The 23291-nt window shown below is 50.3% G+C and overlaps 1 protein-coding gene across 4 annotated transcripts in view; it reads left to right on the forward strand.

Annotated features, from left to right (window-relative positions):
• The window catches only part of C14H16orf96 (chromosome 14 C16orf96 homolog), a 147634-nt gene that overhangs the window by 67593 nt on the left and 56750 nt on the right, over positions 1–23291 (forward strand). For all 4 annotated transcript variants that reach the window (XM_029576458.1, XM_029576459.1, XM_029576460.1 and 1 more), the window contains 2 exons: positions 53–133; positions 1933–2019. In XM_029576458.1, the coding sequence (XP_029432318.1) occupies positions 53–133; positions 1933–2019 (168 nt within the window). The remainder of the gene's footprint in view (positions 1–52; positions 134–1932; positions 2020–23291) is intronic.

A 23291-nucleotide genomic window follows, 5' to 3' on the forward strand; every position in this document is an offset into this window, starting at 1 on the left:
TTTAAAATGTGCAGACCCGTTCACAATGAAAGTAAAACATGTCCTTTTACAGATGCGCGTTGATGAAATTGAAGACAGGCTCAACCAGCTTGAGGACTTGATGAAAAGCATGAAACCACTGGAAGACAAACTGGTGAGCTGGTAGAACCTAGTGTCTGAAAAACTCCTGCCAGCGGGTGTCGGGCCTGAAGGGAATCCAGGCACGGTAATGTTATGCAAACCTGGCATTGGGACACCATGGCACGTGTCTGTCAAGAGGAAGAAAGTCTGCACCTTTTCTGTATAGTTCTCCACATGTTTTGAGGTGCACTTCTTGGGTAGAACGGAGTGGCCTTTGGTTATTTTTTACCTGGCAGCTTTCTCTGGGCTGTCAGCTCAAATGAAGCTGTGGCACCATGCAACTTCATTTGCAATTAGCTGGGATTTTTTCCCCCCTGACATTCGTAACTGCCTCCTTTCTATCTGCAGTGACAGCTCTTTGGCCAGGGTCCCTGGAGCACCCTCCTTCAGAACTCAACAGTGTGCATGCATCCTGAGTCTGACCATCAGGGAGGGCGATGACATTTTCACTAAGCCTAGCTGCAAGATACTCTTGTACCTGCATGGTTTTAGCACATTTCGAAAGGGAAGCTACCTAGGTAATTTCTCACAGAAAAGTTTGCTAAAGCTTAAGCAGGTAGAAAAGTAGGCATGGCCTTGGCGCCCGCAACATCTATGACTGGATATGAGTAGGGAAAAGTACACGCCTTTGTAAATTTTCTATACATGTGTAGTTTACTTTCCCCACATACCAACGCCATCTGCCGAAATGCTGACTTTTTGAGCAACTAAAATATAGTAGCCTAGAGAAACTAGACAGCTATATTTACCCGCTGTCAGCAGGGCCTTTCCAACATTTTCAGCTTGCCAGCCAGTATTTTAGTAGAAAATTGTCCTCTAGCTGACACTGTGGTAGTGTCTGGAACACCCTCCTGACTGGGGTGGTGAGCAGCACCTAGACAGCATCCCCCGAGCCAGCTGGCCCGAGGAGCAGAAGCCTGGCTTGAAAATTGAAACCTGATTTCCCCCTGGCACTGCCGAGCGCTGCCACCAAAGCATCAGGCTGGCCCCTGCACACTGAAGTGCTGCCCGCCAGTTTAATTCCTGTAAGGTATTTAGTACTGCTGTGAAAAAAGCGATGCAGTGATGGAGTGGGAAGGGTGAGGGGCATTAGAGAGTGACCATCTTCTTATGTGGATTCTCCCTCACAGTGACAGGGAGATGAGAGATAAGAGGGAGCGACTGCCTCCTGTGAGAGGGTTTTCCCCACAATGTTGGGCTGTGGAGCAAAAAGGAAAATGGCTGTCTTTATTATTTGAGTCACAAGGTATCTTGTGGGTTGGCTCCATCACAGCAAAAGGAAAATTAGAAGTGTGAGAGCGTAACATTTTATAGTAAAGTTAGAGGCACAAATTTTTCCTTATGGGAGGAATGGGTCTGTCTGGGTCTGAAAGGTATGAGAAGGGGGCTGACTTCTACTGACTTCTCCCTCACAGAAGAGTGCAGGAGAGAGCTGCAAGATGGTGGCTGTCTTGTTAGTGGAAGGGGCACCCTGGCAATGAGAGAGCGGTATGAGAGAGTGACTATCATTAAGGGGAAGTGGCAGTGACTGTCATCCAGTGATCTAGGAGTAAGAGATGCATTCCCTCACACTAAGGTGGAGGTGAAGGGCATATGATAGTGTCTGTCTTCATATGCTGGTGGTAGTAAGGAAACTAAGAGATACGAGAGGGTAGTTGTCTTCCCTTCAGGGATTAAGAGACCCCTAAAATTAGAAATACAATTTAATGTCATAAACCTCTGTTGAATTTCATGAGTTGAGTCATGACTCAAAATATGCAGAGCATATATTGAAAAGGAAAGAAGTAAAACCTCCTTCTTCTCTGTACCCAGAATGAAATGCAAAGAAGCATGGTTAGAATCTCTGATCCGAGTAACGTGCTGCACTGGACTACTCTGCATGATTCTCTGGAAGTTAGGGTGAGTGTGGTGTGTCTTCTCATAGAGGTGGGGGTGGGGGTCAGAGTGGGAACTGGTGATGGAGATATAACCCTGGAACACACGTATCCTCCGACTTGCCAACCCACTGAAGCTGCCCTCCTCGTTTTCCACCAGAGGGTGCTCCTTCCTGACCCAGACAAAGCAAGTGGGATGCTCCAATGTACATTCAGCAATTATACTGACTGTTAGGTCAATACAGTAAAGTGCGGCCGTGGTTACCCTGTTTCTAACCCGCCTTTTACTCACAATTTGGCCGCGTTAGCCCAACCCGCGATCCACTATCCCCTTTAACCCATTCTTACCGCCTCTTTAAATCAACAAGTAACCCCTTCCGCCCACGGCATGTATATGAGATGTAAACGATCGGATTAGCTATTCCCCCCATTCAGTACCGCGCGCCCCGACTATCGCCTTTTTTACCTGCAGTTTAGCCGCGCGTTTAACCTGCTAACTTACCGCCTACCCTTACCCCTGCGTTAGAGGCAGGGGTAAGGGTAGGCGGCAAATTTTCCCCCAGCCCTCGCTCACCTGCCCTGGCCGGTGAGTGAAAAAGGGGCAGCCCAGTCCTCTCTACCCTCCTCCCGAAGCAACGAAAGCGAAAAAGGAGTGAAAAAGGTGAAAAGGAGAAAAGCGACATGTGAAGTGTAACTTACTCTTGGAGAAGGAGAAAAGGAGAAAAGCGACATGTGAAGTGTAACTTACTCTTGGTACCTGTCATTTCAAATGTCATTTGAAATGACAGGTACCAGCGCACCCAGGTTACTGTATAGGCGCTGTATAGCGCTCTATACAGTAAAATGGATTGCGCGGGCCTAACCCTTCTCGGACGCTTCTTGGATGCGGCTTGCATTTGCAAGCTATTTAAATACAGTATCGAGCGGTAGGTGAGCCGGACTGTGCGTGCGGCAAACGTGGGTGCGCCCGGCACTAACACAGCTCTTCCTACCGCTCCTTACTGTATCGGCCCGTGTGTTAGGCGTGTGCACAAGTTAGCATCTGAGGATGAAAACATGCAGAGCCATACTCAAGCACCACTGTGACGCTTCTGGACTCTGGGGGAATCATTTTTCAAAAGAATTTATGCAAATGAATCCCCGGGATGGGGGAGGTGTTGTGTGGGGAAAGGTACATGTGCAGAAGGCGCTCCAGGGAGCAGAGTCATCCATACATCCATACTTTAGATTTTTTAAAAGTATGCATGGAAAGGTTCCCGCAGGAGGGTCTACTTGCTCCGGAACACTTCTGACTTCCTGTGTGTGTGCCCGCGCGGGCATCGGCACAGCCCGCGAGTTTTCAAAGTGAGCTTATGCGCATTGTACCCACACAATCTTTCGCCATATGCGGGCTGTGGAAATTGGCTCTTTCCCGGTATGTACCCGGATTAGTCCAGACACCTGGGGTTTTGCCTCCCCTCCAGCAGATGGAGACAGAGAAGTTTTAAAACAACCCTGCCCTATATACCAAGGTGCCACCCACAGTCCATCAGTATTTCTCTGTCTCCGGCAAATGGTGGAGGTGCAAAACCCACAGTCTCTTCTGATTACCTGATTGTGAAAAAAAAAAAAAAAGAGACAGGATACTAGTGTTAGGAAAGTTAAGGGGGTTTGTTCCTTTAATTTTCTCTAGGTCTTTAAAAAAAAAAAAAGTTACAGGACGAAACAGGATCCGTCAGTCTCCCAGGGGGTTACTAGGGCCTGAGGGGACCATCCACCATGGTGCATTGAGACAGCTGCTGGGAAGGGTTGACCCTGTACCCGAGGTTAAGCAGCCCTGGGGTGATACCGGGGAGCCCGGATCACTCACCCCAGCAGGAGCAGGAGCTGGGCCAGAACCAAGGACAGCGATCGGGCAATGTTTACTTGAAAAAAAAAAAAAAAGGAAGTTTCTTTAATTTTAGCGTGCTGACTCTCCTGTGCTTTACTGTTCCCCCGGTTAACTGCGCCACCGGTTTTGGATAGTTTTCGCTGCTTTTTCGTTACTTTTTCGCCACAGCAGTGATGCCCCGGGGCTCATTGTGCCGCGTGTGAGGCTCTGCGTGTGCGCGTCTTTCGCGGGAGGGCCTTTGCGCTGATTGTTTACGTGGAGGTGAAGGACCCTCTGTTTTTGCCCCGGGAGGGTTGGAATCGAGCACCATGACCTCCCACGTGGTTACCGACGACTCGCATGGCCCCAGCTGATCCGTTCCCGCTGAGTGCAGGAACAGAGGCCATCTTGGATCCTTTTCGGGAGGCCACGTGGGCCGCGATGGGTGAGGGGTTCTTACCACCCTCACTATCGCCATAGCTAATTCCCTGTACGTACCGGATCAGTCCAGACTCCTGGGTTATGCCCCCGCACCAGCAGGTAGAAACAGAGCAAAACTTGTCAGGCTCCACTATATATACCAGGGTGCCGCCCACAGCCTGTCAGTATTTCTCTGTTTCCAGCAGGTGGTTCGGGTGCATAGCTCACAGCCTGGTAGAAAAGTTAGAAAGAGTTTAAGTTTTTGAAGTTTGGGAGGTTAGTCAGGCAGGATCTGGGTTTCTTGCTGCGTCCTCTTGTTTGTGTTCAATTAAGTTAAAAAAAAAAAAAAAGTAAGTTTGTTTTCTTCAACTGTGAAGTGCCGGTTAGTGCTCCTGGGAGGTTGTCAGGCCCTGAGAGGGCCATCCCTCCTGGTTGAGCGCTTTGCTGGGACTTGGGGTCGAGGATCCCACCATCCCCAGCCCAGCTGGGGTGATACCGGGGAGCCCGGCTCACTCACCCCAGCCGGACCGTTTCAGGACCTATCGGGGGACAGCGCCGGTGAGTGTTTAAAAAAAAAAAAGGAAGAACTTTTTCCTCCGCCCGGCAGCTCCCCGACCCGACTGCGTTCTTGTTTTCTTTCTCCACTCTCTCACGCCGGCCGGTTCGCGGGCTTTTTTCTCGCATTGGGTCTGTTTTGCAGGGCAGGCATGCCACGTGGCACGGCCTGCACAGCCTGCGGCTCCGGTAGCGCGCGTGCCTCTCCCAGGATGGGCTGTGCTCGGCCTGCATCCTGGGGGGCGAGGGATCTTCAGGGACGCTCCGGGGGCTTTTCCTGCGCCAGACTTCAGTGGCGATCGCGGTGGGGACGCGCTCCTTGGGGGTTTCTTTTTTTTTTTTTTTTATAATTATATCTTTATTGATTTTTCAAAAATTAATACAGATACATAACCTATACATTCAGTATAATTAAATATCTTCCAACACATACTTTGCACTGTTATTCTTATATCAATGAAATAACTGTTATCTATCAGCTGTAAGAACCAGAGGCCAAATAAAACAAATAGGGAGAAATCATAAGAAATTTTTTCATACAAATTCACATTTCACAGTTAACTGCACAATATTTATTCTTAATCACTAGATATTGGGGACAAGGTAGGTAACCTTTTCTGTTCCAAAAATTTTTTTAATTGGTCTGGTAAAAAGAAAATAAATATATCCTGTTCTTTCTTTAACAAACATTTGCAGGGAAATCTCAGGTTAAACGAGTAACCCAAAGACAACACTTCTTGTCGGAAGACCAGAAAACCCTTTCTCTTAAACTGGGTTGTATATGATAGATCAGGGAAAATCGGATATTTGGAAAAGTATTTTTTCATTACCTTATTTAAATCAAAAAGATTCGAAAAGGAAACAAGTAATATTCCCCTGTCTATTATCTGATCCCTAGAGTTCTCTAGGAAATTTGTAAGATTTCCTTGAAAAGGCTGCTCTGTTACACTTATATTGTCATTTTTCTTAGGCAAAAAATAGCAAACACTTATATAAGGCAATTCCTCTTCTGAAAAAGACAATACTTCTTTCAAGAAACACACCAACGTCTCCATCGGAACCTGACCAACCACCCGAGGGAAGTTAAGCAGGCACAGATTCAAACGTTTTAAATTATTTTCAAAGTTCTCCAATCTCCTAGATAAACAGTCTCTATCCTTCACAACCGCAGCTTGAAATTCCATAGACTTTTTACCTGCTTCCTCAAGACTTTTAATTCTCTCTTCAGATTTTTTCACCTCATTTTGGATTACCATTATATCCTGTTGACTTTTACCTGCAATGGAATCTATCTTTTTTTCCAGTCCTTTAATATTATTTGACATTGTTACCATCAAGTCCCACATCAATTCTAGTGTAACCACCGTAGGGCGTGCCGTAATCTCCAAGGGATCCCCACCAGGCAGGAGATTACCCACTCCAGGAACAGTCACTTGAGGGGCCTGACCCTCCATAACTCCTAACTGACCCACCTCCGTTTCTGTTACTGGATTTTTATCCCCTGGATTAGCCAAGTCAAGCTTGACACCAAGGGGACTTGTCTGCTCCAGTGATGTCCCAGGAGACGCCACGCTCGCCCTCTGCAATGGTGGTAAACCCAGATTAGGACTCAGCGAGGCCTCTTCAATAGAACCAGTCCTTCCTCCCACAGGTACTGGATCAGCAGTGTCCTTGGCTGCTGGAGTCTTTTGTGCAGTAGCTGACATATAACGAATAATTTCCTGTTGTATAGGAGATGGAAAGGATGTAGGGGGGTAAACCCTTACCTTCCCTTTTCATTTTGAAGGCATATTTCCCAAACAATAATCTTCAAAACAGGAAATTCGCTTATGCGCATCCAACTGTGATTATTAATTGGCCTCTGCGGCAGCTAAATCGGCAGAGATTCCCCCATTAAACCATACTAAACCAGACTAAGCCGGACAAAGCCAAACATAACCGCGTGCGCCGCTGTAGCGCCGATTTTATGGACGCTGGCGGCTCGTCCTGATGACGTCAGGGCCGGCGAACACGATGGCAAAAAACAAAGTCAGTGGGGCTCAAAACGGTGAGTTCTCTGCTTCCCGGTTCAGCTGCGGTCTTGTCGCTGCAGTAGCGCCGATTTTATGGGCGCTGGCGGCTCGTCCTGATGACGTCAGGGCAGCGAACACGATGGCAAAAAAGAAAGTCAGTGGGGCTCACCACGGTGAGTTCTCTGCTTCCAGGTTCAGCTGCCCTCCTCGGGGGTTTCTAATGGCTCTAGGGGGAACGCGGGCACCGCCACCATTTTGTCTTCGGACCCCGCGGTGTCCAGGCCTATCGGGGAGGGATCCAAGGACTCTCCCCCCTCACTCTCGCCTCAACACCCTGCGACCAGGGCAGGCTCTCCCGCGGGGACCGTGGGGTGGGGAAGGGGCCGGGATACGGACTCGGACTCCGAGGAGTCGGGCACCTCGTTCTCGTCGGACTTTATCCTGGCCATGCATATGGCTTTTAAGGCCTGCAAGGCTCTTAAAAGGCGCCCAGCTCCGCAGGAGCCCCGGGGGACCCCCCCAGTGGAACCCACGGTATGCCCACGGGCGGAGGACCTCCCGGGCCCTCCTAAGGCTAAACGGCCTGAGTGGTCGTCCTACTACCTTCCCGTTTCATTTCTCCTCCACGGATCTGCTCTATAGGGAGTGGGATACTCCGGACCTGGGTTTGAAGGTCACGAAGGCCATGGATCAACTATATCCTTTACCGGAAGAAGCTTTGGAGGTGCTGAGGGTGCCAAAGGTGGATGCCTTGGTCTTGGCGGTGACGAAGCAGACAACCATTCCGGTCACGGGTACCACGGCGCTGAAGGATCTTCAGGATCGGAAGTTGGAGATCCAACTGAAGAAGATATTCGAAGTCTCGGCGCTGGGGGCTCGAGCTGCTATTTGCAGTAATTTCGCTCTAAGGGCTGGACTCCGTTGGGTTCAGCAGCTCATGGCCAACGAGGGCCTCTCGGAGGAAGAAGCCAGGCAGGCTGGGCGGCTTGAGGCAGTAGTGGCGTATAGTGCGAACGCCCTCCATGATCTTCTCAGAACCTCGGCTCGGTCTATGGTGTCCGCTGTCTCGGCCAGACATCTTTTGTGGCTGAGGAACTGGGCAGCGGACGGCGCCTCCAAGTCTCGCCTGGGCTCTCTCCCCTTCAAGGGCCGGCTATTGTTCGGCAAGGAACTGGACGACATGATTCAGCTAGTGGGTGAGAAGCGAGGGTACCGACTGCCAGAGGACAGGGCACGCTCCAAAGGAACCTACTCTTCTCGCTCTCACTATCGGAACAGCCGGAAACCCCGGCCTTCTCGTCCTGGCTCCTCAGCTTCTCCCTCCTTTCGCTCTGGCGGCGGTAGGCAGCAGCCCCAGTCCTTTCGTGGGAGACGTTTTGGCAGACCTGCTTCCTCCTCCTCCGTGCCGAGCGGTAAGTTGGGCCAATGATGTCCGGCCGGTCCATCCCTCTGTTCCACAGGTAGAAGGAAGACTGTCCCTATTTTACGAGGCTTGGACCACAATCACAACAGACCAGTGGGTTCTTTCGATGATAAAACACGGCTATGCTTTAGATTTTGCTTGCCTTCCCCGACCAAGATTTTTCCCCTCTCCGTGCGGTCACCCGGACAAGAGACTAGCGGTCCTCCAGACGTTGAGCCGGGTAGAGGAGTTGGGGGCCATCGTTCCAGTCCCACTCCCGGAGCAACGAAGAGGGCACTACTCCATATATTTCGTCGTACCAAAGAAAGAAGGCTCCTCTTGTCCCATCCTCGATCTCAAGAAAGTCAATCATTATCTCTGGAACCCGCGGTTTCGCATGGAGACCCTGAGATCAGTGATCGCGTCCGTGCGACCAGGGGGTTCCTGGCATCCCTGGACCTCACAGAGGCCTACCTGCACATCGGGATCAGGAAGGAACATCAGGAATATCTTCGTTTCTGCGTGCTGGGGAAGCACTATCAGTTCCAGGCATTGCCCTTCGGCCTCGCGACGGCTCCCGAGACATTCACCAAGGTTCTGGTGGTGGTAGCGGCCCACCTACGTCGGGAGGGCCTCTTCGTCCACCCATACCTGGACGATTGGTTGATTCGTGCCAAGTCAGAGGAGCTCTGTCGGGTGGCAGTTCAATGAGTCCTGCACCTCTTGCACTCCCTCGGCTGGGTGGTCAATACGGCCAAGAGTCATCTCCAACCCTCACAATCTCTGGAATTTTTGGGAGCGTTATTCGACACCCGTCAGGGCAAGGTCTTCCTCTCCCTGGACCGCTGCCACAAGCTGCAAGGTCAGGTCCAGGCCCTTCTACAGATGCGACCGCCAACGGCCTGGGACTACTTACAGTTGATTGACTCCATGACCTCAACATTGGAATTGGTCCCGTGGGCTTTTGCGCACATGCGCCCCTTGCAATCAGCATTACTCTCCCATTGGAGCCCAATCTCCGAACAGTTCCAGCTGCCGTTACCCCTGACAGCGGTAGCGCGCTCCAGTCTGCAGTGGTGGCTACGGAAGGACAAGCTTCTCCAAGGAGTCTCACTGGTGGCCCCAGAGTGGACAGTGGTCACGACGGACGCGAGCCTCTCCGGTTGGGGAGCGGTCTGTCTGCGGCATTCGGTGCAGGGGCGCTGGTCTGCGACAGAGTCGCGCTGGTCGATCAATCGCCTAGAGACCAGGGCGGTGTGACTGGCGTTGCAGGCGTTTCTTCCCCTGATCTCGGGGAAGTCGGTCAGAATTCTGTCGGACAATGCGACCACGGTGGCCTACATCAATCGGCAAGGGGGAACCCGGAGCCGGCCAGTGGCCTTGGAAGCTCGCCTCCTAATCCAGTGGGCGGAGAGATATCTTCTCCATATTGCTGCGTCCCACATCGCGGGGGTGGACAACATTCAGGTGGATTTTCTGAGCCATCACCAACTCGACCCAGGCGAGTGGGAACTGGCGGACATCACGTTTCAGCTTATCTGCGCCAAATGGGGGAGACCGTCCATGGATCTGATGGCGACTTTTCGGAATGCCAAGGCACCGCGCTTCTTCGCCCGCCGCAGAGAACCAGGGGCGGAGGGGGTGGACACCCTGGAGCTTCCCTGGCCTACGTCGATCCTCCGTGGCCCCTCATAGGCAAGGTTCTGCGTCGCATAGAAGATCATCCCACGGAAGTGATCCTGGTGGCCCCGGAGTGGCTACGAAGGCCATGGTTTGCCAACCTAGTCAACCTGTCCTCGGAAGCGCCTCTCCGGCTCCCGTCGTTGCCGAATCTTCTACATCAGGGTCCCGTCTGTTTCGACCAGGCGGATCGCTTTTGTCTAACGGCATGGCTTTTGAAAGGCGCCGGCTGAAAAAGAAAGGTTACTCGGATGCGGTGGTGGCCACCCTGCTGCGTTCCCGCAAGGTGTCGACTTCTTTGTCCTATATGTGAGTCTGGAAGGTCTTTGAATCTTGGTGTGTCGCCAGGTTGCTCCGTCTGACCCGGGCTACCATACCCGATATTTTGACTTTCCTGCAGGAGGGTCTGGCAAAGGGGTTGTCCTGTAGCTCGTTGCGGGTCCAGGTCGCAGCACTGGGTTGCCTTCGAGGTCCCGTGGAAGGCCGGCCATTGGCTTCCCATCCTGATTTGGTGCGTTTCCTCAGGGGAGCAATACGTCTGCGGCCTCCAATTGTGTCTCCGTCCTTCGTGGAATTTAGATTTGGTTCTCAGGGCCTTGTGTAAGCCCCCCTTTGAACCTTTGAAGAGGACCACTTTGAAGGATCTCACATTGAAAGCGGTTTTTCTTGTCGCGATTACCTCTGCCAGACGAGTTTCAGAACTGCAGGCCCTCTCATGCAGGGAACCCTTCCTACGGATCTTGGAGGCTGGAATCTCATTACGGACTGTTCCGTCCTTCCTTCCTAAGGTGGTTTCGGCGTTTCATGTGAGCCAGTCGGTGGATCTCCCGTCTTTTCCTCATCTCGATCCCTCGGATTCTTCTTCCCAGGAGCTGAAGAAGTTGGATGTGCGCAGGGTTCTTTTGCGCTACCTTGAGGTTACGAATGCCTTCAGGGTGTCGGATCATCTTTTCGTCCTTTGGCATGGTCCTAAGAAGGGTAATATGGCGTCTAAGACGTCCATATCGCGATGGCTGAAGGAGGCAATTGGTTTGGCTTACCTCCTGGCGGGTCGTCCTCTCCCGTTGGGTCTAAAAACTCACTCTACTCAGGCTCAGGCGGCGTCCTGGGCGGAGCGTCAGCAGATTTCACCTTCAGAAATCTGCCGGGCAGCGACTTGGAAGTCGCTGCACACGTTCGCGCGTCATTATCGGTTAGACGTGCAGGACTCCGGGGCGGGGAACTTTGGAGCTGGCGTTTTGCGAGCGGGCCTCTCCGTCTCCCACCCTAGATAGCGAGCTCTGGTACATCCCAGGAGTCTGGACTGATCCGGTAAGTACAGGGAAAAGAAAATTAGGTCTTACCTCTGTTAATTTTCGTTCCTGTAGTACCAAGGATCAGTCCAGAGTCCCACCCGTGTCTTTTTCCAGTAGGTTCGGAGAGTCTGATGTGTTGGATGAAAGGTTTTTTATTGTTGCAAGTCTTTGACAATTTAATCTGTTTCCGGGTCTCGCTCTTCATGGGGGAAGTGACCCAAGGGTTCCCCGGTTGATTTTCGTGTATATAGTTAGTTATATGGGGAATATCCACTGCTTTGACATTGAGTAATACTGACAGGCTGTGGGTGGCACCCTGGTATATACCCCGAGGTTCGCGCCCTTGCTGGTATATCAATCGGAGCGCGCGCGTGCCCTACGTCATCAGGCAACATGGCGAATCCACAGTGTCGTGCCGGTCTGGGGATGCTGGAGGGAGACGGTAAGAAGACGCTGCGGCAGCTAACTGTCCATCAGACCCGGAGGGAGTCGCCACAGAGGTACAGAGGGCGGAGTGAGGGCGGAGTGAGGGCGTCAAGCAGCGACGGACGCAACAGTCCTTTTGCCCAGGTTCAAGCAGACAGCAGTCGTGGTCTCAGTTCTTTCGAGGCAGACGTTTCGGCAGACCCAGTAACCCCCAATCTGCCTCTGGAGCTAAGTCCTCGCAATGAGATACTGCCGGTCTATTCCTCGGTGCCGGTAGTGGAGGGCAGGCTATCACTCTTTTTCGAGGAATGGACCAAGTTGATGTCGAACCAGTGGGTCCTCACCGTGATAAGTCAAGGTTACGCTTTAGATTTTGTACGGCACCCTCGGGACAAGTTTCTAATCTCTCCATGCGCATACCGGGAGAAGCGAGAGGCGGTACTAGGACTTGGGAGCCATAACACCAGTTCCGCCCGCCGAGCTACAGAGGGGTCGCTATTCCATTTACTTCATAGTCCCCAAAAAGGAAGGCACTTTTCGACCTATCTTAGATCTGAAAAGGGTCAATAGATGTCTTCGGGTGCCTCGTTTCCAGATGGAAACCCTGCAGTCGGGCATTGCCTCAGTAAGAAAGGGAGAGTTTCTGGCTTCCCTGGATCTCACGGAGGCATACCTACATATCGGCATCAGGTTGGTCCACCAGAAGTTCCTCAGGTTCTGCATCTTAGGACATCACTACCAGTTCCAGGCTCTACCCTTCGGTCTTGCCACCGCTCCCAGAACTTTCACCAAGGTAATGGTCGTGGTAGCAGCACAACTCCGGAGGGAAGGATTGTTGGTGCATCCCTATTTAGACGATTGGCTGATTCAGGCAAAATCCAAGGTTCTGTGTCAGTCAGTCATCCACAGGGTACTGCAACTCTTGAGATTGCTCGACTGGGTGGTCAGCCTTGCCAAGAGTTGTCTGAGTCCTTGGAATTTCTGGGAGCCCGGTTCAACATAAAGCAGGGGAGAGTGTTCCTCACTACAGAGCGCGTGGTCAAGCTGCAGGGCCAGGTGCGGGACTTGCTATCCAAGCAGGTTCCCAGAGTGAGAGATTACTTGAAAATCCTGAGATCCACGACATCCACCCTGGAGTTGGTGCCCTGGGCCTTTGCCCATATGCGTCCATTACAATCAGCATTGCTGTCCTGGTGGAATCCAGTTTCCGAACAGTTTCACCTGCCTCTTCCTCTTACGGAGTCCGCGAGGTGCAGTCTCGACTGGTGGCTCGTCTTGGACCATTTGGAGCACGGAGTTCCCTTGGTGATGCCCGAATGGACAGTGCTCACCACAGATGCCAGTTTCTCCAGTTGGGGAGCAGTTTGTCTGGGGAAGTCAGTACAGGGGCAATGGTCCCAAGTGGAATCTCAATGGTCTATCAACCGTTTGGAGACCAGAGCAGTGGGGCTAGCCTTACAAGCCTTCCTTTCACTTCTTTGGGAGAAGTCTGTCAGAGTGTTGTCCGACAATGCAACCACGGTAGCCTATATCAATCGCCAAGGGGGAGCCAAGAGCCAGCCGGTAGCAGCGGAGGTGCAGCAGTTGATACGCTGGGTGGAACAGCACCTCGACAGCATTGCGGCATCCCACATAGCCGGAGTAGACAATGTACAGGCAGACTTCCTCAGTCGTCACCGTCAGAATCCTGGGGAATGGGAGTTGTCCAATGAGGCCTTCCAGCTGATATGCGACACGTTTGGCACGCCATGCATGGATCTGATGGCCACATTCAAGAATGCCAAGGCCCTGTGCTTCTTCAGTCGCTGCAGAGAAACAGGAGCCAAAGGCATCGATGCTCTGGTGCTTCCCTGGCCAGCGAACGTCTTACAGTTAGTGTTTCCTCCCTGGCCTCTGATTGGCAAGGTGATCTGGCATATAGAGCTCCATCCGGCGGAGGTGGTTCTAGTAGCTCCAGAGTGGCTGAGACATCCCTGGTTTGCAGATCTGCTCAATCTGGCCACTGCGGAGCCCCTTCATTTTTGGGAGTCCGCGGCTCTCCTGCATCAAGGCCCCTTCTGTTTGGATGAGGCGGACCGCTTCTGTCTAGCGGCATGGCTTTTGAGAGGCAGCGATTAAAGAGCAAATGAAATTCTGACGTGGTGATAGCTACGTTATTGCACTCTCGCAAACCATCTACTTCCCTGGCTTATGTCAGAGTGTGGAAAGTCTTTGAAGCCTAGTGCATAGACCGCAAGGTAAATCCCACTCGAGCGTCGGTCTCAGACATTCTGTGTTTTCTCCAAGCTGGACTCACAAAAGGTTTGTCGTGTAGTTCACTCAGAGTGCAAGTGGCGGCGCTCGGGTGTCTACGAGGTAAGTGTTACGTTCTGTGTGTCTTGAACTAATAGTGGGCCCTTGGGTCGTGGCGAGTGAACGCCCACAGGGAGGAGCCCTGTGGACACACACCACGTCAGGCGGGGTCTCAGCAGTGATGGACAACAGAGGAAACAACTTTATTATACAGCCAATGGTGATCTGATGAGCAGATCAATAGAGTCAGTCCAGAGAGTATGACCTGCAAGCTGATCAGTCCGATAGTAATCCGCAGCGCGGAGTAGTCCGGTGAATACCTTCTGTAGGCATAGCTTGTGCTGGCAATTCCGGTAGTGGTCCGCAGCGCGGGATAGGCCAGAAGCTGATGGAATGGTTGCACAAGACAGGAGGGATCCGGTAGTGGCCGCAAGCGGGGTAACCCGAGAATCCGTGCCACGAAGGTAGAAGAACAGGTTCTGTACTCACACCAGTACTGAGGAAGTAGATGGTAGCTCTGGCACCGAGGAGGTCCAAAACAGGAACAGCAAGAGTCGTCCGAGAACGATGCAGGAACTCACTGGAAACAAAGTGAGGCAGGTAGTAATGGCTCTCTGAGGAGCGGATAGCCCTGAGTGCAGCAAGGCCCCCGAGGAGCGGGTACCTAGGTCACCCAGAAGGGTCAGCGAGGCTAAGTCCCAGAGAGGCGGAAATAGCAGGACAGGAATCCATGCTAACTCGAATAGCAAGAAGTCAGCTGAGCTTAAGTATGATAAACGGATGACGTCATGTGGTGGGGACGCCCCCGAGGTTCCTGCCACGACACGTTTAAGAAAGGGGGCAGGCACGCACGCGTGTGCCTTAGGTAACCCCGGATGTAAGATGGCTGCCGGGAGCACCCACGCTGTCCCGGGCACGCCATGAGGGTCGGCGTGTGGAAGTGGAGACTGCCATTCTCCCTAGACTCTGAGCTGCATAGAGAAAGGAGGTGAGCAGCAAAGGTCGCAGCCACCTGTGACCGCCGGGAGCAACAGAAAGATTCAGGGAGTAGTGTTGGCGTTGCATCCAGATGTGGCTTGTTTTCTTCGAGGCGCCAAGCACTTACGCCCTCCACTCCGCCATCCGTGTCCTTTTTGGAACCTGAATTTGTTCCTCTCAGCTTTGTGTGCTTTGCTTTTTGAGCCTCTAAAGAGGGCGACGTTGAAGGATCTCACTCTGAAAGTAGTGTTTCTGATAGCTATTTTTTTGGCCCATCAGGTGTTGGAAATGCAGGAGTTGTCGTGCAGGGAGCCTTTCCTACGGATTTCGGATTCAGGGGTCTCCTTAAGAACCATTCCTTCCTTTCTTCCGAAAGTGGTTTCTTCCTTTCACTTGAATCAGTCAATGGAACTTCCGTCCTTTTCAGATTTGGACCGATCAGATCCAGTGGCTAAGGTCTTACGGAAACTGGATTACGCAGGGCTCTGCTAAGATATCTAGAAGCTACAAATTCCTTCCGTGTGTCAGACCATCTCTTTGTATTGTGGAGTGCTCCAAAAAGAGGTAATATGGCACCTAAGACTACGATAGCTCGTTGGCTGAAAGAAGCTATAAGTTCTGATATTTACCTCATGATAGGATGGTGCCACAAGCTGCTTCATGGGCGGAGTGCCAACAAGTTTCGCCCCAGGAAATTTGCAGGGCGGCTACATGGAAGTCGTTACACACTTTTTAGAGGCATTACAGACTGAATGTTCAGGCTCCGGAGTCCGGAAGATTTGGAGAAGGAGTGCTCCGAGTGGGTCTCTCCAGCTCCCACCCTAGGTAAGTTAGCTCTGGTACATCCCAGGTGTCTGGCCTGATCAGGGTACGTACAGGGAAAGGAAAATTGGTTCTTACCTGATAATTTTTGTTCCTGTAGTACCACGGATCAGTCCAGAGCCCCACACGGTGTATGCACAAAAGTATTGGAGAACCCGCTCGTTCACCATTTCTTTGTAATTGTACTGCAATCTGAAGATCGCTTGTTCTCATGGTTCAGGGAGTTTGATTCCCAGATAGGGGTTTTTACTGAGCCATCTTAGATATGGGAAAGTTAGTTAGTTGTACATAGTTTGGGTTTTGATCCATTCTGCTTTGACACTGAGTAAGACTGATGGACTGTGGGTGGCACCTTGGTATATAGGGCAGGGTTGTTTTAAAACTTCTCTGTCTCCATCTGCTGGAGGGGAGGCAAAACCCTAGGTGTCTGGACTGATCTGTGGAACTACAGGAACGAAAATTATCAGGTAAGAACCAATTGTCCTCTCTGTGGCTGTGCTTAACCCTAACCTTGAACCTAACTCTAACCCTAATCCTAATCAGGGGTTAAATTTCCAAGGTACTCAGTTGTGCATCTAAGCCCAAAGTTTGGTATCTTGAGGGTAATGTTCAGTCAGTCCTTATTGGGGTAAATTGGGAATTATCCTGGTAAATGGCTTTTGAAAATTGTCCACAGCCTGGCTAAAACATGCATGGGGGTTTCCACAGTGCACGCACACTTATCCGCATTAGCAGGAGAATTTCCCATGGGTGGGTTTAGGGGGGGGGGGGGGGGGGTGAGGAAAACAATGCACGTAGATCGCACTTTCAGATATATGCAACATTATTTTCCATGGAAAAATTACCTGCAGCAGTTTTCAAAGTGTAAATGTGCATGTACTTTCCCTCTGAAAATCGGTGCAAAGACATCCCTGCAGAAACTGCAGAGTGCAGATAGGTGGAAAATTGTGCTCCATTTCTTTAATGTTAGACATACAAAGGGTGTAATTTCATGACTGTCCATGGTGGGATAAAGTCTTTGTGCACCTTATACACTCAGACTTTACTCTGAATTTTCAGAGTGGATTTATATGCATAAGTTCTCTTTCAACATTAAGAACATAAGAAATTGCCATGCTGGGTCAGACCGAGGGTCCATCAAGCCCAGCATCCTGTTTCCAACAGAGGCCAAAACCAGGCCACAAGAACCTGGCAATTACACAAACACTAAGAAGAACCCATGCTACTGATGCAATTAATAGCAGTGGCTATTCCCTAAGTATAATTGATTAATAGCCATTAATGGACTTCTCCTCCAAGAACTTATACAAACCTTTTTTGAACCCAGCTACACTAACTGCACTGCTGGGTAGATGCACAAACTCATCCGTGCAGTTATGCCTGCTGCATCGAGGGCGTAAGTCGTACAGGTGAACATACGCCCGATTTTCAAGAGCCTGCATAAGTCACCAAATGCATGCGTAAGTGGGCCAGCAGAGATTTGTGAATGCATTTTGTAAACTGAATGGCAGGAGCCACACAGCTTATAAAATGCCATGTGTTTATGCCCCGTAAGCACATGTGTATGTTTCAGCACATGCATATATTTATAATGCAGGAAAATGCATACTTTAGCCATTTTATAAATTTACGTGCATATATTTTACATGCATAATAATTATAACCCTGAGTTATATGAGGCAACATGTATTTATCAATAATGCACGCACTCCACTTCTGAAAATACTTATATGCATGCTTGGAATCACCAGTTCGCTGACACCTCCATCAGTTCACCCAGGTCTTCAGCACTTCACTCTGAACCTCCACCAGTTCACCCAGACTCTCTGATGCTTCACCTTGACCCTCCCACCACTTAGCCCAGACCTCTCACCCAAAAACTTGAGAGAAAACTTGAGTTACCCTTTACCAGACGACGCCTTAGCAGTCCTTAAGGTGCCCAAAGTGGATGCGGCAGTCTCGGCTGTCACTAAGCATATGACCATCCCGGTGGCAGGGGCGACCACCCTTAAGGATCTTCAGGATCGGAAACTGAAGATCCTTCTCAAGCGCATCTTTGAGGTCTCGGCCTTATGCGTTCGGGTGGTGGTGTGCAGTAGCTTCATGCAAAGGACGACCCTTAGATGGGTACAGCAGATGCTTACCTCACAGCAGTTGCCTTCGGCGGAAGCTGAGCAAGCTGATAATATGGAGGCAGCAGTGGCTTATACAGCGGATGCCTTGTATGATCTTCTGCGGGCGTCGTCGCGCAATATGGCATCTGCGGTTTCGGCAGAAGGCTCCTGTGGCTATGCAACTGGTCGGCCGATGTTTCCTCCAAGACTCAGTTGGGCAATCTCCCGTTTAAAGGGAAATTCTTGTTCAGAGAGGACCTGGAGGCCCTTATTAAGTCCCTAGGTGAAAACAAAGTGTACAAGTTACCGGATGACAAGCCTAGAACTCCTAGGACCTTTGGTTCGGCTCGCCCTAAGTTCAGGGGCCAGCGCTGGTTTCATCAGGGCAGGGCCTTCTCTTCTTCCTATACGTCCTGGCAGCCGTCGCAGAGATCGCAGGCTTGGCCTTCTTCCTTTTGAAGAAGGCCAAGCCTGCGATCCCCGGGACGGGGGTCCTCCGGGATCTTCCGGGGGTAAGTCCTTACAATGAAGGTGTGCTGACCCACTCCTCGGTCCCTGTGATAGGCGGCCTCCTCTCTCTCTTTCTCGAGGAATGGGTCAAAATTACGTCGGACCAGTGGGTGCTAGGCATCATCGAACACGGTTACGCTTTGGATTTTGCTTACCCCCTGCGGGACTTGTTTTTGATGTCGCCCTTCATGTCTCACGCGAAGCGAACGGCGGTAACTCAGACTCTGCATCGGCTGGAAGCCCTGGGGGCCATTGTCCCAGTCCCTCAGGAGGAGATCAGAAACGGCAGATATTCCATATATTTCGTGGTCCCCAAGAAGGAGGGCTCCTTCCGCCCAATTTTGGATCTCAAGAAAGTGAACAAGGCACTCCTGGTGCCTCGTTTTCACATGGAGACCCTCCACTCGGTCATTGCGGCCGTCCACTCGGGCAACTTTTTGGCTTCTTTAGACTTGACAGAGGCCTACCTTCACATAGGGATCAACGAGCAGTATCGCTGGTACCTCAGGTTCATGATTTTGGGCGATCATTACCAGTTCCAGGCCCTTCCGTTCGGATTGGCCTCGGCTCCCCACGTATTCACCAAGGTGATGGTGGTTGTAGCGGCTGTGCTATGGAAGGAGGGGATTTTGGTACATCCCTGCCTGGACGATTGGCTGATCCGGGCAAAGTCGGAGAAGCTGTGCAAAGCGACGGTTCAGTCAGTGCTCCGCCGGCTACAATCTCTTGGGTGGATCGTCATTTACACCAAGAGTCAGTTGATTCCATCCTAGGTTCTGAACTTCCTTGGGGCTCGGTTCAATACGACAATAGGCAAAGCCTTCCTCACGGAGGAGCGGGCCACCAAGCTGGTAGCAGAGGTTCGGCGGCTATTGCCCCTACTGTTACCCCGAGTGTGGGATTACTTGCAAGTGCTTGGTTCTATGGCATCTACTCTGGAACTAGTCCCTTGGGCTTTCGCCCATATGAGGCCTTTGCAAAGAACGTTGCTTTCTCGTTGGGATCCGAAGTCTGAAGAGTTCCAGATCTGATTTCCACTCTTGGACGAGTGAGGTAATCAAATTTGCAGATGATACAAAGTTGTTCAGAGTAGTTAAATCAAAAGCAGATTGTGATAAATTGCAAGAAGACCTTGTGAGACTGGAAAATTGGGCATCGAAATGGCAGATGAAATTTAATGTGGATAAGTGCAAGGTGATGCATAAAGGGAAAAATAACCCATGCTATAGTTACACAATGTTAGGTTCCATATTAGGTGCTACCACCCAAGAAAGAGATCTAGGCGTCATAGTGGATAACACATTGAAATCGTCAGTTCAGAGTGCTGCGGCAGTCAAAAAAGCAAACAGAATGTTGGGAATTATTAGAAAGGGAATGGTGAATAAAACGGAAAATGTCATAATGCCTCTGTATCGCTCCATGGTGAGACCGCACCTTGAATACTGTGTACAATTCTGGTCGCCGCATCTAAAAAAAGATATAATTGCGATGGAGAAGGTACAGAGAAGGGCGACCAAAATGATAAGGGAATGGAACAGCTCCCCTATGAGGAAAGACTAAAGAGGTTAGAACTTTTCAGCTTGGAGAAGAGACGGCTGAGGGGGGATATGATAGAGGTGTTTAAAATCATGAGAGGTCTAGAACGGGTAGATGTGAATCGGTTATTTACTCTTTCAGATAATAGAAAGACTAGGGGGCACTCCATGACGTTAGCATGTGGCACATTTAAAACTAATCGGAGAAAGTTCTTTTTCACTCAACACACAATTAAACTCTGGAATTTGTTGCCAGAGGATGTGGTTAGTACAGTTAGTATAGCTGTGTTTAACATGAAATAGACTTAGATTTTGGGTACTTGCCAGGTTCTTATGGCATGGATTGGCCACTGTTTGAAACAGGATGCTGGGCTTCATGGATCCTTGGTCTGACCCAGTATGGCATGTTCTTATATTCTTATGAACCTGCCCGGTCCAGTCTCCAGTGGTGGTTGATTCCGACCCCCCTGCAGCGCGGTATGGACCTGGAGGAACCTCAATGGGTGATAGTGATGACGGATGCCAGCCTCTCTGGTTGGGGAGCGGTTTGTCAATCCCAGGCGGTGCAGGGAAGTTGGATGGGGCAACAGGCGAAATGGTCCATCAATCGCTTGGAAACCAGGGCGGTGCGTCTGGCATTGCGCCGTTTTCTTCCTTTGGTTCGCCATCGGTCCATGCAGGTGTTGTCGGACAATGCGACAGCGGTGGCTTACATCAGTCATCAGGGGGTACCAAGAGTCGTCCCGTAGTCGCAGAGGCCGACCGTCTGATGGATTGGGCGGAGCGCCATTTAGTCCATCTGGCAGCTTCTCACATAGCCGGAGTTGACAATGTTCAGGCGGATTTTCTCAATCGTCAGCATCTGGATCCTGGAGAGTGGGAGTTGTCCGAGGAAGCCATGGGCCTCCTGGCTCGGTGGGGCGTACCTCGCCTGGACTTGATGGCGACCCAGAGAAATGCAAAGACGGCTCGGTTTTTCAGTCGCCGAAGGGAGCACGGGTCGGAAGGGGTTTATGCCCTCATCCTCCCGTGGCCTCGAGGAGCGAGTACCTGGTTCCAGGGAAGCTCTGAGAGAGCAGTGGTCACTCACACTAATCTATATCTGGAATAGCTTCTAGTTAATAGAGAATCTTCAGAGTGTTCAGGAACATAGGTCCTCGAGGAGCGAGTACCGGTTCCTATCTGTAGTCTGAAATAATAACTCACAATGTCCGTCTCTTGTGATCGCTTCCAGGCAATGGAGAGTCTTCAGAGGGTTTAGGAACATGGGCCCTCGAGGAGCGAGTACCGGTTCCTTTCTGTAATCTGAAATAGAGAAAGAGAATGAGGCCCCTGAGGAGCGGGTACCCCTGGTAGGTCCAGAGAGGCAATGCTGCAAGAGTGAAGCGGGTCCGAAGGAATCCCGCAAACAATCCTTTGAGTGCAAGGTAGTCTTTTGACAGCCGGAGCTAGTCCAATCGGAGTCCTTGCTAACTCAATCTGTTAGCAAAAGTAAAGACCTTTTATGTTGGAAGCGGATGATGTCAATACAGGGGGCCACCCCTGAGGTTCGCGCCCTTGCTGGTACATACTTCGTAGTGCGCGAGTGCACGCGCCCTACGTCATCAGGAACATGGCGGATCCGCAGCGTTGAGCCGGCCCAGGGACGCCGGGGAGAAGCAGCATGGAGACGCCGCGGCATCAAGCCATCCATCAGGCACGGAGGGAGTCGCCACACAGGTAGAGAGGGTGGAGTGAGGGCAAAAGCAGGCACGAACACAACAGAAGCCTGTGAAGGAGTCAGTTGGACCATTAGATGTTTGAGAGGTTAAAATGGCACTTAGTGAAGATAAGGGCATTGCGGAAAGACTAAATGAATTCTTTACTAATAAAGATGTTGGGGAGATACCATTCCGCAAATGATTTTCAAGAGTGATGATTCAGATGACCTAAACCAAATTATGGTGAACCTAGAAGATGAAGTAGGCCAGAACCAAATGGTATACACCAGTTCTGAAAGAAATAAAAAATAAAATTTCAGATCTATTATTAGTAATTTGTAACCTATCATTAAAATCATCCATTGTACCTGAAGACTGGAAGGTGGCCATGGCCAATGTAACCTTGGTATTTAAAAAAGGCTCCAGTGTGATCTGGAAACTATAGACTGCTGAGCCTGAATTCAGTGCTGGAAAAAATTGTGGAAACTATTATAAAGAACAAAATCACAGAACATATAGATAGACATGGTTTAATGGAACTCAGCCAGCATGGAGTTAACCAAGGTGAATAAAATGAAGAACGTCATAATGCCTCTGTATCGCTTCATGGTGAGACCGCACCTTGAGAATTGTGATCAGTTCAGGTCACAGCATCACAAAAAAGATATTGATGCACTGGAAAAGGTACAGAGAAGGGTGACCAAAATAATAAAGGGAAAGGAATTTCTTGCCTCAAAAATCTGCTACATTTTGTTAAGAGGTTAAAAACATGTGGCTTAAGGTTTTCAAAAGGTGTTTGACAAAGTCCCTCATGAGAGGCTTCTAAGAAAAATAAAAAGTCATGCGATAGGAGGCAATATACTTTTGAGAATTACAAACTGGTTAAAAGAAGAGAAACAGGGAGAAGGATTAAATGGAAATTTTTCTCAGTGGACAGAGGAAAATAGTGGAGTGCCTCAGAGATCTGTACTTGGACCAATGCTTTTTAATATATTTATAAATGATCTGGAAAGGAGAACATCAAGTGAGGTGATCAAATTTGCTGATGACACAAAATTATTCAGAACATAAGAACATAAGAAATTGCCATGCTAGGTCAGACCAAGGGTCCATCAAGCCCAGCATCCTGTTTCTAACAGAGGCCAAACCAGGCCACAAGAACCTGGCAATTACCCAAACACCAAGAAGATCCCATGCTACTGATGCAATTAATAGCAGTGGCTATTCCCTAAGTAAACTTAATTAATAGCAGTTAATGGACTTCTCCTCTAAGAACTTATCCAAACCTTTTTTGAACCCAATTACACTAACTGCACTAACCACAGCCTCTGGCAACAAATTCCAGAGCTTAATTGTGCGTTGAGTGAAAAAGAATTTTCTCCGATTAGTCTTAAATGTGCTACTTGCTAACTTCATGGAATGCCCCCTAGTCCTTCTATTATCCGAAAGTGTAAATAACCGATTCACATCTACTCGTTCAAGACTTCTCATGATCTTAAAGACCTCTATCATATCCCCCCTCAGCCGTCTCTTCTCCAAGCTGAACAGCCCTAACCTCTTCAGCCTTTCCTTATAGGGGAGCTGTTCCATCCCCTTTATCATTTTGGTTGCCCTTCTCTGTACCTTCTCCATCGCAACTATATCTTTTTTGAGATGCGGCGACCAGAATTGTACACAGTATTCAAGGTGCGGTCTCACCATGGAGCG

This window comes from Rhinatrema bivittatum, chromosome 14 (assembly GCF_901001135.1).
Source record: "Rhinatrema bivittatum chromosome 14, aRhiBiv1.1, whole genome shotgun sequence".
Classification (NCBI taxonomy): Eukaryota; Metazoa; Chordata; class Amphibia; order Gymnophiona; family Rhinatrematidae; genus Rhinatrema; species Rhinatrema bivittatum.